The sequence below is a fragment of the Protomyctophum bolini genome, assembly GCF_963924005.1.
Source record: "Protomyctophum bolini genome assembly, chromosome: 1".
In the NCBI taxonomy this organism is placed as follows: Eukaryota; Metazoa; Chordata; class Actinopteri; order Myctophiformes; family Myctophidae; genus Protomyctophum; species Protomyctophum bolini.
The window spans coordinates 34,208,086-34,224,778 of NC_137862.1; the positions used below are offsets into that span (position 1 = coordinate 34,208,086).

The 16,693-nt window shown below is 42.0% G+C and overlaps 1 protein-coding gene across 2 annotated transcripts in view; it reads right to left on the minus strand.

The window, feature by feature from the left end:
* Positions 1–889: 889 nt before the first annotated feature.
* The window catches only part of pde3b (phosphodiesterase 3B), a 76,992-nt gene continuing 61,188 nt past the window's right edge, over positions 890–16,693 (minus strand). For both annotated transcript variants that reach the window (XM_080769038.1, XM_080769037.1), the window contains exons 11-16: positions 15,071–15,184; positions 12,607–12,806; positions 9,996–10,199; positions 8,522–8,683; positions 7,253–7,496; positions 890–4,998 (exon numbers count right to left, since the gene is read on the minus strand). In XM_080769038.1, coding sequence (XP_080625164.1) covers positions 4,793–4,998; positions 7,253–7,496; positions 8,522–8,683; positions 9,996–10,199; positions 12,607–12,806; positions 15,071–15,184 — 1,130 coding nt within the window. In that variant the 3' untranslated portion in view covers positions 890–4,792. The remainder of the gene's footprint in view (positions 4,999–7,252; positions 7,497–8,521; positions 8,684–9,995; positions 10,200–12,606; positions 12,807–15,070; positions 15,185–16,693) is intronic.

Here is a 16,693-nt window from a genome sequence, read left to right on the forward strand (position 1 = left end):
GGGAGCGCTTGTTTAATAGAATCTTACCTGCGCAGGTAAGACACCCAAAGAAGAGGCCGACGCCCTAGGGAGGGAGGGACGCTATTAAACAAGCACTCCCCCTCACATCTTGTTTTACGGCACGTTGCAAAAATCAAAATGGCGGCTCGATATTGTCACTCTTGGAATATTTTGGACAGAAAGTAGCTCATAACATCTCTACGGGGGACTTTTATGATAAACAAGCGACACCAGATTGAAAGAGGATAATTCAAGCTTGGACTGCAGCTGCAAAGTTGGTGAGTTTAACGTCATTTAAGACCAGGAGATCACAAACCAAAAAACATGCATAGGAAGTTGATGGAGGTTATTGCAACTCTGGATTCAGCCCATTGTAAAAAAAATCTAGAGTTGCAAATTGCGGCTACATGTGACATTGACATTTTTCTTGCCTTATATAGGATGTTAATAGAATGGTCACATATTATGCTAATAACTCAAATTTCCCACAGGAGTTGAATTTCAAACTTTTAGTACATGTTATTAGACACCTTTAGAAACACATTGGTGAAGAAATTTCTTGGTAAAAATTTAGTTCCCAGATTTTCATAGGTTTCTCTTACTATTATTTGATACACAATGGCCCTGATTGAAGGTAGCATTCAGATAACTAGTACAGTATATTATAATAAACATACACATATGGATTCTGGGTAGACTTGAATGCCCACACAGCTACCATAATCTTCATGACAGGCTATTGGCTACAACTCAAGCCCATTTGATCTTAAAACATGTGTAAAAAGGACAATAAAATGAAGGCAGTGTCAGTTTCAGTGTTCTCTAAGCTTCACACGCACACACAGGGATGCATGCACACAGATGGACAATAAAAGCCAATGATAAACGGTTGATACTTTAGGGATGGTGTTTTATGACAGCTATAAATAACACACACACACACACACACACACACACACACACACACACACACACAAATCAGTTGCCCCACAATGTTGAGGGTGAATGGTTACATTAGACAAATGTACATACCTTAATGCTACATGTGGGTTAACAGCCATTCATAGATGTATTTATGACACATACATCAGAGTACACTGTGTTTTGTGAGACTGCACAGTGACAAGCCAACAAACTAAGATTTACATCAAAATGAGACAGAAAATGTAGGGGTGAGGGTGGGTCAAGGCTTTACCATCCAGCATGGGTCAACAATGAGCCCATCGACAACAGAGACATCAGAATGTACATGACTCTGACCCCAGTCCAACTCTGTAGCCCCATTTACACTTTGTTGTGCAACGGTGAAATACATTGTGGTACAACAAAGTAAAAATCAGGGTTAACTTTTCCATCCTTGTCACTTGAGCCAAAGGGGATATGACTCAAGATGTTCTCTGAAAAGGGCCATATTACAGCCCAGGTTGGTCTGACATGCCTAGGGATGTGCAACTGCAGACAAAACTGCTCGCCCCAATTCCAACTCGCCCCAAACGACGAAGATTGGTCGCCCCGACCGGGAAGAACGGTCGCCGCAAAGCCCGGCGTAGTCGCCCCCAAAAGTCCGGAAAAGTCGCCCCCAAAAGTCCGGAAAAGTCGCCCCCAAAAGTCCGGACAAGTCGCCCCGTAAAACCGGTGTATTTTCAAGGGAACAGGAGAAAGAGAGAGATTTTTACATGTACTATATTTTCAACAGTACTTTGAGATTTTTCCTGTACTTTTAAACAGAGAGAGACTTTTAGACAGACATTCAGATTCATGCATCAGGTGATGCATGAACCATACCATATGCATATGGTAATCCATGGCTTTCCAGGATTTCCAGAACAATGGAGCCATTCATTATCCATGCATCATTTGACCAACAACAACAAACTGGTTCTAAATGTTCTCCAGAACAATGGAGCCATTCATTACCCATGCATCATTTGACCAACAACAACAACAACAAACTGGTTCTGTTCCAATATGAGAAATAAGGTAAACTAAACATGAAATAAACATGGGGCGAGATATCCATGCTTTGGGGCGAGATATCCACACTGTGGGGCGAGATATCCACGCTTTGGGGCGAGCTATCCACGGCTTTGGGGCGAGCAGTCTTCACTTTTCGAAATTCCGGGGCGGTCATTCTTCACTTTTCGCGGGGGCGAGTTGGAAAAGGGGCAGGCGTGCCTGTTACCTGCCGACAGACTAAAGTCTGATTTATACTTCCATCTATAAACACATTGCGCTGCGACGCTCTGCAAGCTTGTAGATCAGCTATCTACCGTATATGATAACGTCACACAATTAAGTACAAATCAGGCTCAAGGAGGAAGCGTTTGGCACTGGTTGGGTAGACTTGATAGAGATAAAAGAAAAAAAAAAGACGAATAGAGTGGTTATGATACAGAACATGGAGATGCTGAACCCATATGAAAAATAAAAATAAAACACCAAACCCCACAGTTCCACACCTGTAAATAGTATTAGATAAAAACTCTGGAAACAGAACGGTAATTACAGGGTCTCAATGTACAATATATGTCAGCTGCGTGTAGAAAACAGATGCATTCAGTTGATTAATTAAAAAATATAATATATTTATATGCACATTCTTTTTGTGCAGAGGCTAAACACTTGTTTGGTATTAAAATGTGCACACCTATAGGTATATCTATTTTGTTGTCTTTAAATATCATTATTATGATTTACACTGCCTACTTAGGAACTTTCGTCTCCAGAGAAAATTATTTAATAAGGTGATAGAGGAACTAGGCAGGTAATGCTGCCTGCCCTTTCATAAAATATTTTATAGTGGAATGCCTAGAGTTCATACAGATAAAAATAGAGAGCTATTAGTTTTAAACCTGCCTCATGGCACATCTTAAACATATCAACAAAACAGAAGTGAAAGTGACACCCTGGATCCCTTCTTTACACACTGGCCTAGTTATGGGTTTGGCAAAAAAAGGAGGAAAAAAGGGGGGAAAGGGGGTCCATTTGTCTTTAACCTCAGTGTCTGCAAGTTGACTGAAATGAAGATGTCTCGTTGTAGTACTGTACTGTTGGTTTAAAAACAATGCAGACAAAATAGCATTTTCCTAATATACTGGTACATGAACTACCACGGAAATTTCATTTTACGATAATGTTGTCCTGCTGCAAACTCTTCCTAGTGACAATCAAGAAAAGCATTTCTCCAGTGAGGTTGTTAAAAGGTGATGCAAAAAGTTGCAAAGAGTGGCAGAAAGACTTTTCTCTGGCACAGAGGGCGATTCAATTGCTTCAATTTGTGACGTAGTCAAGTTGTTCGTACAAAGATTAAAAACTACTTCAGTCACCCAGTTTTTACTTTTCTTTGATTTAAAAGCGTATTTAACAATAATTACATAAATTCTTGCAAAATAATTATTTGTCTTTGCGTGAATCCTGAGTAACCTTTAAAAAATAGTTATAATCAAAATGAAAATGAGGAATCCCTTCATTGAAACAGCACTCCTGATCTGAATGCAACATGTTAAACACCAGAGGATATTTCACTGATTAAAAACAAAACATTTCTGAAAAAACAAACGCATATACATTCATACAGGTAACATACTAACAATATGCACATACAGTATACTCCCTTAACCCTTCACTCGTGTGCGCACGCGCGCGCACGCACACACACACACACACACACACACACACACACACACACACACACACACACACACACACACACACACAGAAGCAAACAGAGTAAAATAATCAAACATAAAAGGCAGGTGGTACACATGAATAAAGGCATCAAAAATGATGCAGATATAATGCTATTAATCAGTCAACATTACAACAATGTCTCTGTGACTGAGTCAATGATACAGTGTTTCGTGTCGCCAGCAAGTGGAGAGAACTACACTCAAGCCCAGGCTCTGGGCCTATATGGACTCAGTAAAGGTTCAGACAGGCACATTTGATATATATGTCTAGAATATACCTGACGTTGATCGTCTTTTCATGTTTCAACTGTTCACTTTGGTTACGGGTGTTGCTCGTTTGATTTGCTTCCCATCCAGCTTTCATCATTTTTAAATTGTTTTTTTTGTTTCCGTTTTGTACCTAAGGGAGAGTCAGAGCTAATTCATACTTCGCTGTATGAATACTTCGCTGTACGACTGTGACGCTCACAGTCACACGCTGAAGCGTAAATAAGCCATTGAGCGCTTTGCGTTCAAGGCAGCATTAGAGCCATATCACAGAGGAGGGCGAGTCCGTCTCTTCCTCTGGTCCTCTGCACCAGCCTCCTCAGTCCTGGTGGTGGGTGTGGGGGTGGGTGGGTGTGTGTGTGTGGGGGGGGGGGCTTGGTTTTGTCTGGGTGCACTGGACTCTCCATGGGATGAAAGTGCATAGGAGTGGAGCTCCCACCATTGCAGCAAAGGATCCGCTCACAGTAGTAAGGCCTTTTTTTTCTTCTTTCTTTTTTTCTCAAAAATAATGTGACTGCGTAAGCATCTGAGTGTTAGTTAGCACAGTGACATTTTCTAAATGTGTGTATTGTATTTGCGTGTGTGTGTGTGTGTGTGTGTGTGTGTGTGTGTGTGTGTGTGTGTGTGCGTGTACGTGTGTGCCTGCGTGCGTGCGTGCTAGCAAATTATGTTATGTGCGTGTTTATAAATTCTCTGTGTTCACGTGTGTTTCTCTATCCTCATGTCTGTCTGTGTGGGTGGTTGCAGTCCCCCCCCCCCCAAAAAAAACCCCACCCCTCCCTCTACCCAGGCCTCCTGGTTCTCCTTCTGTCCCGTGTGGTCGCGTCGTCCTCCTGCTACTGGCGCTCCTCAACTTCTTCCTCTTCCTGGATGACCTGGATGTCATCGGATGGCGAGGTGGGCAGGCTGGCTGGCGGGCTGTCCACTTGATGCTGCTCCTTGCTCTTCTCCTCCTCCTCGATGGTGTGCTTCCACACCTTGTGGTTGTCAGTCAGGTGCTGCATGATGTTGCAGTACAGCCGCCGCTGGCCCTTCCTCCGTTCTGGAGCAACACAGAGAGAATACGGCTCGTTCTCTATAGAGGGTATGCGCATGCATAAAGTGAGTGGCAAATCGAGTGGCAAAGTGAGTTTAACATTGTTTAACGTTGTTTAATGCAAGCATATTGGACTTTTCTGTTTGGATGTATGGGCTGTCAAGGCCGGAAAGTAGTTTTTTGACACTCAGTGGGCATTACCGCATAACTTCCGGGTTTGATGATGATGTCACGCGCATACCCTCTATTGCAGCCAATGCCCAACCTGTGGGCTGGGGCCTACTGGTGTGCCACATAAGTATATTGCAAGTGAATAATTGGCAAAACACAATTAAACATTAAACTTTAAACACTCTTATTGCCCTTGACACTATTGATGTAATGAATCAAAATATCCCTCATTACCCTTGATGTAAATGACATAATTGTTTTATTCCCTATAATCGGGGGCTTAATGTAGCAACTTTTGGCTAATTTGGCTAACGGCCGATGTAATCTACCTAAAACCGGCTCACGCACGCATGCGTGCAGTCTTTATGTGCTGCGTAATATGCGATATTCGGGGCTTGATTAGAGCTTAAATTGACTTAGTTATTAAAATAAACGATGATCGCTTAGCATCCCGGACAGATGACTGTAACAGTGCAGAAAGCTAGCGGATGTTGTGATCCAATCCAATCCAATCCACTTTATTTATATAGCACGTTTCAAAACTCAGAGTTTACAAAGTGCTGTACAGGAGAAAAATAAAAACAAGTGCACTAAAGCTACCACACAGAAAAACAACAGCGAGAAAACAAAGTAAAAACAGTGACAACAACTGAGACACGTTACAGAAAAACAACAGAAAAACAACAGCATCACAGTGAGAGAAAACATATACAAGGACCGAAGGAACTCAAGCGGGGTTAAAAGCCAAGGTAAAGAGGTGGGTCTTTACTCTTTAGACGAGATTTAAAGGTCTCAATTTGACGTGGGAGGGGAGTGCGTTCCATAGTTTGGGGGCTACAACAGAAAAGGCTCGGTCACCTCTGGACTTTAAGCGGGTCTTCTTTGTGACCCTGAGGTTTAGCTGGCCCTCAGACTGCAGTGACCTAGGAGGAGTATAAACCTCAATAAGGTCAGACAAATCAAGAGGAGCCAGACCATTTATAGATTTAAAGACAAATAATTAAAATCCACTCTGAAGTGGACAGGGAGCCAATGAAGGGAGGCCAAGACAGGTGTGATATGCTCACGTCTGCGAGTACCTGTGAGTAGACGAGCGGCTGAGTTTTGGACTAGCTGGAGTCGAGCAAGGGAGGCTTGGTTTAAACCAGCATACAAGGCATTACAGTAGTCCAACCGCGTAGATATAAAGGCATGGATAACCCGCTCAAAATCGCTAAAAGATAGCACAGACTTGATTTTGGCCAGCAGCCTCAGATGATAGAAACTAGAGCTAACTACCGCATTGACCTGTTTGTCAAGTTTAAGGGCACTGTCTAGTTTGACGCCAAGGTTTGAGACCACAGGTTTCACATAATGGCTGCAGGGAACTTAGGTCAGTGGGAACGATACCAGGACCGCTAGGTCCAAACACTATAACCTCCGTGATCCGTTTAACCGGAAATTACATCGCCAGATTCGCTCTAGTCGGTCAAAATGGGCATAATGGTAGCACCACCATCAGGACTGAGTGTCTAATACCATGAAAATGAGATAGTGTACATCACAGATTTTTCTATTGGCATTAAAATGATGAATTAAAAATATGAATAGTGCAGGTAGAAGGCACAATCCACTGTTGATTAGGGTGGCCATAAGAGGATTAATATAAAAATAAATGTGTAAGAAATATTATGGTATTTTCAGGGTCGTCCTATAGGTTTTATGATGGCTTTTGACCAAAGATGTGTGAGTTCCAGTAATCTAGAATACATTAATAGAATCAATTGATAACCGCTTCTCGATTATTCTATTCACCAGTAAAAAGTTACAAAAAAGAAAAGAAAAAAACATTAAAAAAGTAGATTTAAAAATAAAATTAAAAGGGCATTTGTTGGACAAAGACATCTTCATTTGGAATCTTGTCTGTCTGAATGTGCAGCAGAGATTTGGTGTGATGAATGCCAGACGCCAACCATTCATTGATCCAAGCTGCTCCCTGCTCCTTGTGGTTGCCTACTGCATTGCCTTCGTCATCTGGGTCCACAGACGGAATAAACACTGACGAACCAGAACAGATATTTGCAGCCCTAATAATAATAATATCTCTTACTTGGTGCCAGCTCTTCCTCCAGCTCATCCTCATCAGTCTCTGTGTCCACCGGTGCCTCCTCCTCGTCCTCCTCTGACCCCTCCTCATTGATCCAGTACCCGGGCAGCAGACCTGCCGCGTCGTAGGAGTTACACAGCGGCCCCACGATGTGGGTGATGAAGGACTCCTGGAGCTTGGCCAGCTGCGGAGACGCCCTGTCCATGAAGGGGCTGACGGGTAATCCCAGGCTCGCTTCGTCGTCTCCCTGGAGCACCGCGTGTACACAACGTTACAGTTAATTTGTTCGACACCAGTGGTTCTCAAGTTTGTAGTTCAACGAACCCCACCCCCCCATAACTCAAGAGTGTGCAAATGGAACCAATTTGTACACTCAGAGTTACAGACCTGCAACGGTCCCAGGTGTCCCAGGAATTGCCAACAATGTTTCTTTATAACATAGTATATTTTGGGCCTCCATCTTGCGCCACCCCCACGTATTTGCCATTTTTTACTATTTTGAAAAACATTTAAAAATAGTTCAACTAGCCGATCTACATCGAGACATTGTGAGCTTGTAGATCGGCTATTTGAACTATTTAAAGGGTTTTTTTTAAATAGTAAAAAATTGCAAATTAGTTTAGGGATAAGGGTTAAGGGGTGGTGCAAGATATAGCCCTTAATGTACTGTATTCATATAGTATTTGTGTGAAATGATAGATCATCACAGATATATTACTCAGGACAGAACGCTGATCTCCAATAACTAACGTGAGCTCTTAGTGCAGTGACTCAGGCTCTTTGGGAATACAAATCAAAACAAAGCATAATGACCCAATACCTAATGCATGGCAGCTTGTAATGAAAATCTGCTATGTTGAATTAATCTCACCACAGGCAGATACAAATGTATGGAATATATATTTATATTTATTATGGAAGAAATGTTCCTTTTCACAGTCAACACAAATCTTTGGAGGAAGTATTTTGTAGCCTGAACTCGCAGCAAACATTAGCGCGATTAAAGAAGAGTTATTCCAGCCATACTGTGTGTCTGTGTGTATGTGTATATATATATATATATATATACACAGTGTATATATATATATACAGTGTGTGTGTATATATATATACATATATATATATATATATTATTATTTTTATATTTTGCTGTCAGGCTTTAGGCTAGGTGCCATATATTTTTTCCCCAGTTGTAAAACATAAATCAAACACCTCCTCTGAGATTACTCTTTTGATCATTTATTGTGATAATGATGATGATGAACGTCGTACCTGCTCATAAAATTCATTGACGATGCCCTCCGTCCACTTCAGGTGCAGATCTCGCACTTTGGCTGGTCCGTTGATGTCTGCCAGCTTAATGCAGACTTGGCACACCAACAGCCTGTCATTTTCATTAGTCCAGTCGATCCCTGGACTGTTTACATCATTCACCTGTTTAAAACGACAAATATGGTCTGGTCACAATGGGTTAACGGATTACCATCACCCATGGTCTCGACCACCTTTATCACACACTAAAAATCTACTGCGACTAAAATGCACATTATCAGTTCTATTGGTTGCTGATGTGAATCTAAAGTCATGCTTAATTTATAATCTGCCGCATGGATGGGATGGTATTTGCCAGGTGATGAGCGGTGCCTGGTTTCCTCCAGACCGAAGCCTCTCCTCAATAAAAGGCACATGACAGCCGGGCGTCACAGCATGCTTGGAGTTTGCCAAAAGGCACATAAACGACTCTCAGACCATTATTAACAAGATTCTCTGGTCTGATGAAACCAAAATAGAGCTTTTTGGCCTGAATGCCAAGCATTACGTCTGGAGGAAACCAGACACCGCTCATCACCTGGCAAATACCATCCCTATGGTGAAGCATGGTGGTGGCAGCATCATGCTGTGGGGATGTTTTTCAACGGCAGGAACTGGGAGACTTGTCAGGATAGAGGGAAAGATGAATGGAGCAGTGTACAGAGACATTCTGGTTGAAAACCTGCTCCAGAGTGCTCAGGACCTCCGACTTGGTCAACGATTCACCTTCCAACAGGACAACGACCCCAAGCACACAGCTAAGATAACGAAGGATTGGTTTAAGGACAACTCTATGAAAGTTATTGAGTGGCGCAGCCATAGCACAGACTTGAACCCCATTGAGCATCTCTGGAAGGACCTGAAAATAGCTGTGCAGCGACGCTCCCCGTCTAACCTGACAGAGCTTGAGAGGATCTGCAGAGAAAAAGGGGGAAAATACCCCAAATTCAAGTGTGCCAAGCTTGTAGGATCATTCCCAAAAAGTCTTAAGGCTGTAATTTCTGCCAAAGGTGCCTCAACTTAGTACTAAGTCAAGAGTGTGAATACTGTACTTATGTACAATAACATGTGTTTTTCCAGTTTCTTATTTTTAATAAATTAACAAAATATTTGAAAAAAAACTTTTTTCACTTCATCATTATGGGGTATTGTGTGTAGATTGATGAGGAAAAAAACGAATTGAATCCATTTTGAAATGAGGCTGTAACAAAACAAAATGTGGTAAAAGTGAAGGGGTGTGAATACTTTCCGGATGCACTGTATAATCGCAAGCACAAGCTTGTAGATGGCTATTTTCGGTGAGACACCCTCATAGTGTCTTAGTATAAATCAGGCTTCACTCAATCAACACAGAGGTGTATATATATATTTAGTGCCAAAATTATCATTTGAGATCTCATCAATAGATTTGTTTAATTATATTATGGTCACAGACCTTGGCATTGAACTCAGCCAGGAAGTCAAAGTGCTTCTTGAGATCGGTGGCCAGTATGGCCTCGATGACCAGGAATCGAAAACGCTTGAACTCCACATGGTCCAGGTTGACCAGGAAGTTGAATTCGGGCCGGGACAAGAAGAGGCTCCACGCAGACGCGGCGTGGTGGTTCTCCAGCACCGAGCGGTCGTTGTACAGCACCGCCTAGAGACACAAGACACACAGTGAGGCTTTCTATGAGTGGTCGTTGTACAGCAGCGACTAGAGACACAAGACACACAGTGAGGTTTCTATGAGTGGTCGTTGTACAGCAGCGCCTAGAGACACAAGACACACAGTGAGGCTTTCTATGAGTGGTCGTTGTACAGCAGCGCCTAGAGACACACTGTGAGGCTTTCTATGAGTGGTCGTTGTACAGCAGCGCCTAGAGACACAAGACACACAGTGAGGCTTTCTATGAGTGGTCGTTGTACAGCACCGCCTAGAGACACACAGTGAGGCTTTCTATGAGTGGTCGTTGTACAGCAGCGCCTAGAGACACACTGTGAGGCTTTCTATGAGTGGTCGTTGTACAGCACCGCCTAGAGACACAAGACACACAGTGAGGTTTCTATGAGTGGTCGTTGTACAGCACCGCCTAGAGACACAAGACACACAGTGAGGTTTCTATGAGTGGTCGTTGTACAGCAGCGCCTAGAGACACACAGTGAGGTTTCTATGAGTGGTCGTTGTACAGCACCGCCTAGAGACACAAGACACACAGTGAGGCTTTCTATGAGTGGTCGTTGTACAGCAGCGCCTAGAGACACAAGACACACAGTGAGGCTTTCTATGAGCGGTCGTTGTACAGCAGCGCCTAGAGACACACAGTGAGGCTTTCTAAACACATTATACACATATGGTGCAAACTGTAATTGTACAAATACCATATAAGTATATCAACTGTCAGGTGGAAACCTTTATGTGCAAAACCATGACTTTTCAGTAAAGAAAAGGAAAAAACTATCTGTTTTACAATGGATCCAATGTAGTTGTTATAAGCTCTTCTTGTAATACTTTTCAATTAAAAGTTAAAAGAATAGATAAACGCCTGCAGAGATCCGTTTCCCAGACATAACTCTTGTCAACATCATCGACAATCAATAAGTTCAGGGTTCCCTCTACCTTCACGTAACCTTTTTTCCTGGGAGTTTTACACAACCCAGACAGGGTCGGTACTATCACTGGATGTGTTGTGAAAATACAATATTTAAACAGGGGCATACAGTTAACCTTTCACCTTTGTTTTACTTGTTTTACACAGTCAGAGACCAATTTTCAAACAAGGTCTAAAGAAAGAGTTATTCTATATTTACTGTGGCTGGAATAAGTCATGACTCATGAGTCATGACTCTGAAGAAGATCGCAAGATCGAAACGCCAGTCATTACTATTTATACTAGCACCTGAATAAAAAGGCTCAAACTATCCATATCTCGCTTTCATATCGTTGCTGTCGGGTAGAAATCTCCTTACTCCATATTCTAATTTTAGTTATTTGTAAATGAATGCCCTACTTGATCATACTACAGCGTCACACAAAAGCATCAAAAGTGCTGCATTTAACCCATTCTGACCTGAGATCAGATTCATACGAGGTTTCCACGGGACACACACTGGTCTGATTAACCCATTCTGACCAGAGATCAGATTCTAAAAATGTCAGTCGTTCTTCGAATTTTTCAAAAATAGCAGACCTACAAGCTCGTATCGCGCCACTCGGTGGCGCGATATGAGCTTGTAGATCTGCTATTTTTCAATAGCTAAAGCATAACATGATGCCAACACCAAAATGGGTGCCCGGTCAGAATGGGTTAGAGCTTGCAGATCTGCTATCTTGCAACTTTTGAATTTGAATTCTGTAAAGTAAACGTTTTGGATGTTATTATATCCAAAACTGTAACTTTCCAGGATTCCTCATATTATGATGTTTCCACCCAACAGAGAAGACATGTACAGTAAGCCAAAGAATATAAATCTTTCCCTCCGGGGATTAGGACGAAAACATTGGCACAAATGATTTCTTGACTCATGTTATGAAACGCAGCATACGTACACAACGCAACAAATATTCAATTAACCCCAAATGTTAATCACCTGTTGAGGGACTTTTACTCAACGCAGCGCCTAAAGCATGACTTTTTGGCAAATCTTAAACTGTACAGTATGTTGCAGAAACATAGAGTAGATATACTGTACATTTCTTACCAAATCCACTGCAAATTAATTACACATTTTCTCCGGAGTGTAATAGGTGTGCACAATTTGTGGGAGTGGAATTTTTTAATCGCTCTACACCATCGTATGACAAAGCATAAATAGGGCTTAACCCATTTAGGCCTGACATCGAAATAAATAAAAAGTCTTCTGAAAGAATATATATTAAAAGATTTGTGCCACATTTTCACGAATTAAAAAAAATAGCAGACATATAAGCTCGTAGCGCGCTATGAGCTTGTAGATCTGCTATTTTTCAATAGCTAATGTATAACATAATGCTTAGTTAAAACACCAAAACGGGTTCCCGACTGGTCATAGAAATCTACAGCAACGTGCAGTATCTTGTATGTTACCTGAGGTGCATTAGTGGCTACAAGAAAGGCGTTTGTGCGACCAGGGTGGTCATAGTCGTGCATTGCTGCTGCTACATAGAGGGCCATAAGCTCCAGGGCAGGGACGTTCCAGGCCAGGCAGCCATAGCTGTCATCCGAAATAGAGGAGCTCTTGGAGGAGGCATAGGATATCCTGCCTGGAGATATTCCACTATCTGAATCTGGCACAAAACACAACACACAGGCTCCGGGTCAGTAACTGGAAATTTTGAAAAAGTGACAGGCCAAGCCTTCCCTTGCAAACTTCACCCTGGTCAGGAAAAGAGAAAATCGAATTAGTGATCCACTGCATAAGAAATTAAACAAAAACAGTCAGAGAGATGAGAGATTGTAGATAGAGATCTCCCCAGCTCCTCATTGAGTGGTGCTAACCACGCCAATAGACAGCAATGTGTGTTCCTGGCTGGGTCCCTGGCTGTGTCCCTGACTCCCTGGCTGTGTCCCTGGGTCCGAGCACAGAAATAGCGTTCTAGGTGGGGTTGGCGAAAGGGCCTTTCTGTGTGGAGTTTGCATGTTCTCCCCGTGTCCCCTAGGGTAGGTACCCTCACAAAAAACATGCAGTAATCCTGGGCTCTAATCTATCTCCCCCTGGCCTGATGGATGGGAAAGGAACTGGTCGGAATAACATGTTCCTCGCACTACGTCCAGCCGCGGAAACTCTCCTGTCTCCTCTGTCAGGTGAAAAGAAGCTCATGCACCCCCCCCCCCAGGTTGGCAGAGGAAGAGTAGCACCCAGGATTACATTACATAAATGACACTGGGTGAAAAAAATGGGTTGCAAAATCGTGGGATAAAAATAAATAAAATAAAAGCAGTTTTTTTGTTTCTGATTTTGTGGGTTGGAAAATTACAGATTACATTTATTTATTTTTCCAGGGTTGTTTTGTGCGTGCAAAAAAAAACAAAAAAAAAACAGGAATACACTGTACCAAATACTATATACAATATGATATACCGTATATTATCATTTCACACAAAAAGGTGAGCTCGGGAGGCGCAGTGGTAAAGTCCCTGCCCACCACCACTGAGGTTCCAATCCACTGTGGTGCATCCGGCTTTGACAATAACAAATACTACTCACTACACAGCTTTCACACCTACATTTTCAGTGGGTATTGCATAAATGGATGGGGCATGCAGTGTTCCTGAGTAGAGTTAGTACTACTACTACTGTACAACATCTATAATAAGTATCATTACATATTGAATAACATGCATTTACTCCCCCCATATTTTGTTATACTGTATTGCTTCCCTGTAAGCAGAACTCTTAACTACAGAGCCTCATGTAGCAGCCGGTCTCGTCTCGGTCTCGAGTCCGGTCTCGGTCTCCCCGGTACCTTATCACTGCACACACACATACACGCATGTGTGCGCACACACATACACAGGGCACAGCAGCGCAGCACAGTACAGTACAGTACAGTACAGTACAGTACAGTACAGTACAGTACAGTACAGTACAGTACAGTACAGTACAGTACAGTACAGTACAGTACAGTAAAGAAGAGAGCAGAACAGAGGAGTGGAGCACAGTGGAGTAGTACAGTACACAGGAGTACAGTACAGTGGAGTACAAGCAAAACAAACAATAAGGCCACTCAGCCAGGTTGCCAAGTTTGCACTTTCCAAGCAACTGGATATATGAAAACATCATGGGTTGCCATGTTTGCTTTACCAAATAAAAAAAACAGACGGTTATGCCACCGCATGGGCCGACAGCTATATTGTTAAGAGTAACGGAGTGCAGCTGACGCACCTGCTTGCTCTCGCAAGGTTTTCTGTACTTAATGGTCGGTCTCGACTCGGACTCGACCCCCTCCCACACTTGGTCTTTAATTGGGCTCACCCCCCCTCAAACTTGGTCTTGACTTGGACTCGCCGACTCGCTTTAGGTGGTCTCGACTACAACACTACTTGACTAGTATCCATTGGATTTAACAATATTTTAAGATTAAAATGGTTGACATGCTGACATGTTGGTCGAGGTACGCTCCTCCTCACCCTACAAAACATGTTTCTACATAGAATGTTACCGTTTGCAATCCTAAAACTCGGAATAGAGACAGCAATGGGTTCCCTCACCAGACGTCCAATGCTTTCCCATGGGATTTTAATGTACACAGAAAATATAGTAGTAGTTAACATCAGCCCAAGAGTTTTGTTCTCAATCTTGTATTCTGAAGCTGAAAGTATGTTTTGTGATGTTAATAGAACAATCAATGGTCAGTAAATCATGAAACATGTGCTATATGTGAATATTATCTTAGGCAAAATGTATCATCGGGAAAGTGTGGTGGGAAGCCATGGTGGTTGGAACTTCTGCGTTGGCCTACAATAAAACACATCATTCCGTCATGTGATGATTAACAGCAAACATTGATAAACGTATAAATGAGTTTACATGTATCCGAGTTCAGATTACCTGTGTCACTTCCCGTCACATGTTCATTGTGGATCTGCTGGAACCCAGGGATCGGTCGAGTGGTCAGGTACCAGACAGCATGGAGCACATCAGTAGCATGGACCCGGTTATGATCTGCCAATTTACAAATATAATATTTGTAGACTAAATGTTATCACATAACCAGCCTATATTTCTCATGGGTAAGGACTAAGGAGAGTGTGATAATCTTCTGTCGATTGATCATCTGAAATATCTTTACTTTTGTGGGTTATGTGGCAGCTGACCAATAAGCACAAGCTAAACAAACCTGTATCGTTCCTGGAGATTGATTGGCTCAGAAAATTAATGTTTTAACAGCTAACTATGCACTTCCTCTAATATTTAATTAACAGTTGTGTGTCCGCAGTGGAAGAAGTTCGACCTGATAAACTCATCTAAGATCCATAAACAAAGTCAAGGATTCTTATGTCTAGCCTGGCTAATAAGCCAGACGCGAATTAGCCGTTGGTAAAACAAAATGCTGACCGTGTGAGATTAGTCTGGCTTGTTAGCCAGGCTAACTTATATCATCAACATTATACATTGAATGTCTCTGTTAGCAGTGGAAGAGCTTTCAGAGCATTGCAAATACAGCTGGATCCATTTCAAAACCAATTTACAATCTATGAATGTTGTACACAGTGACTATGTACAGTACAACTAGCAATGTATTCCATTGGTGATGTCATTATTCAGCAGTTTCTGTCCAACTGTCTATTCCTGTATAGATATAGGTATGGTATATTTTATTTATAAAGCGCCTTTCAAAACAAATGTCACAAGGTGCTGTACAATAAATAAAATGAAATAAAACAAGAGCAACACATAGATCAACAATAAGATAATACAAGATATGGTATAGTAGCCTATGTAAATATCTGAAGTTGTCCCTTATCTGTTCACCTTACATGGTAAATGACCATGTCAAAAATGGACAACATTGGTCACCAAACATAATATATATGAACCTTTATTGAGAAAAGGATATCCCCTTGAGATGTATCATCTCGTTTTCGAGGGGGTCCAGCAACATACAGCAAATACAAGACAATACAAGTACATTCATACATAATCGAGGACAAAACAAACAAAGCTCTCCTAAAACTAGCCGCTCCCATCACACCTATTCACCCGCAACATTGTATCAATAAGTCAATATAGTAATGATACAAATATACAAGATGATGAACCTACACCGGAAGAACAACAGGCCGAGAATGCATTAACAACATTGTCAATACACCGTGACCGAGTACAAACATGCACTTGAAAATAGTAAATAGTAGATAGTAAGTAGTAAATAGTAAATTTGCTGCATGATGTAAGGAAAGAGAGAACAATCAGAACAATCGGAGGCATTTAGAAATAGGAGCATGGTGTTTGGAGATGAGTAATGATAGACACTTTAAACATATTGAAGGAATTAATGGATCTGAGGGAACTGGGGAGATTGTTCCAGTCGACAGGAGCTTTAAATTTAAAAGCATGCCGACCAACTACTTTTCTGATGTTGGTGGGGACTATAAGGTAAAGATGGTCTGTGTGCCTCAGGTTGTATGGTGAGCTGAAGGGACGAAGATATTGTTTTAGATATTCTGGGTA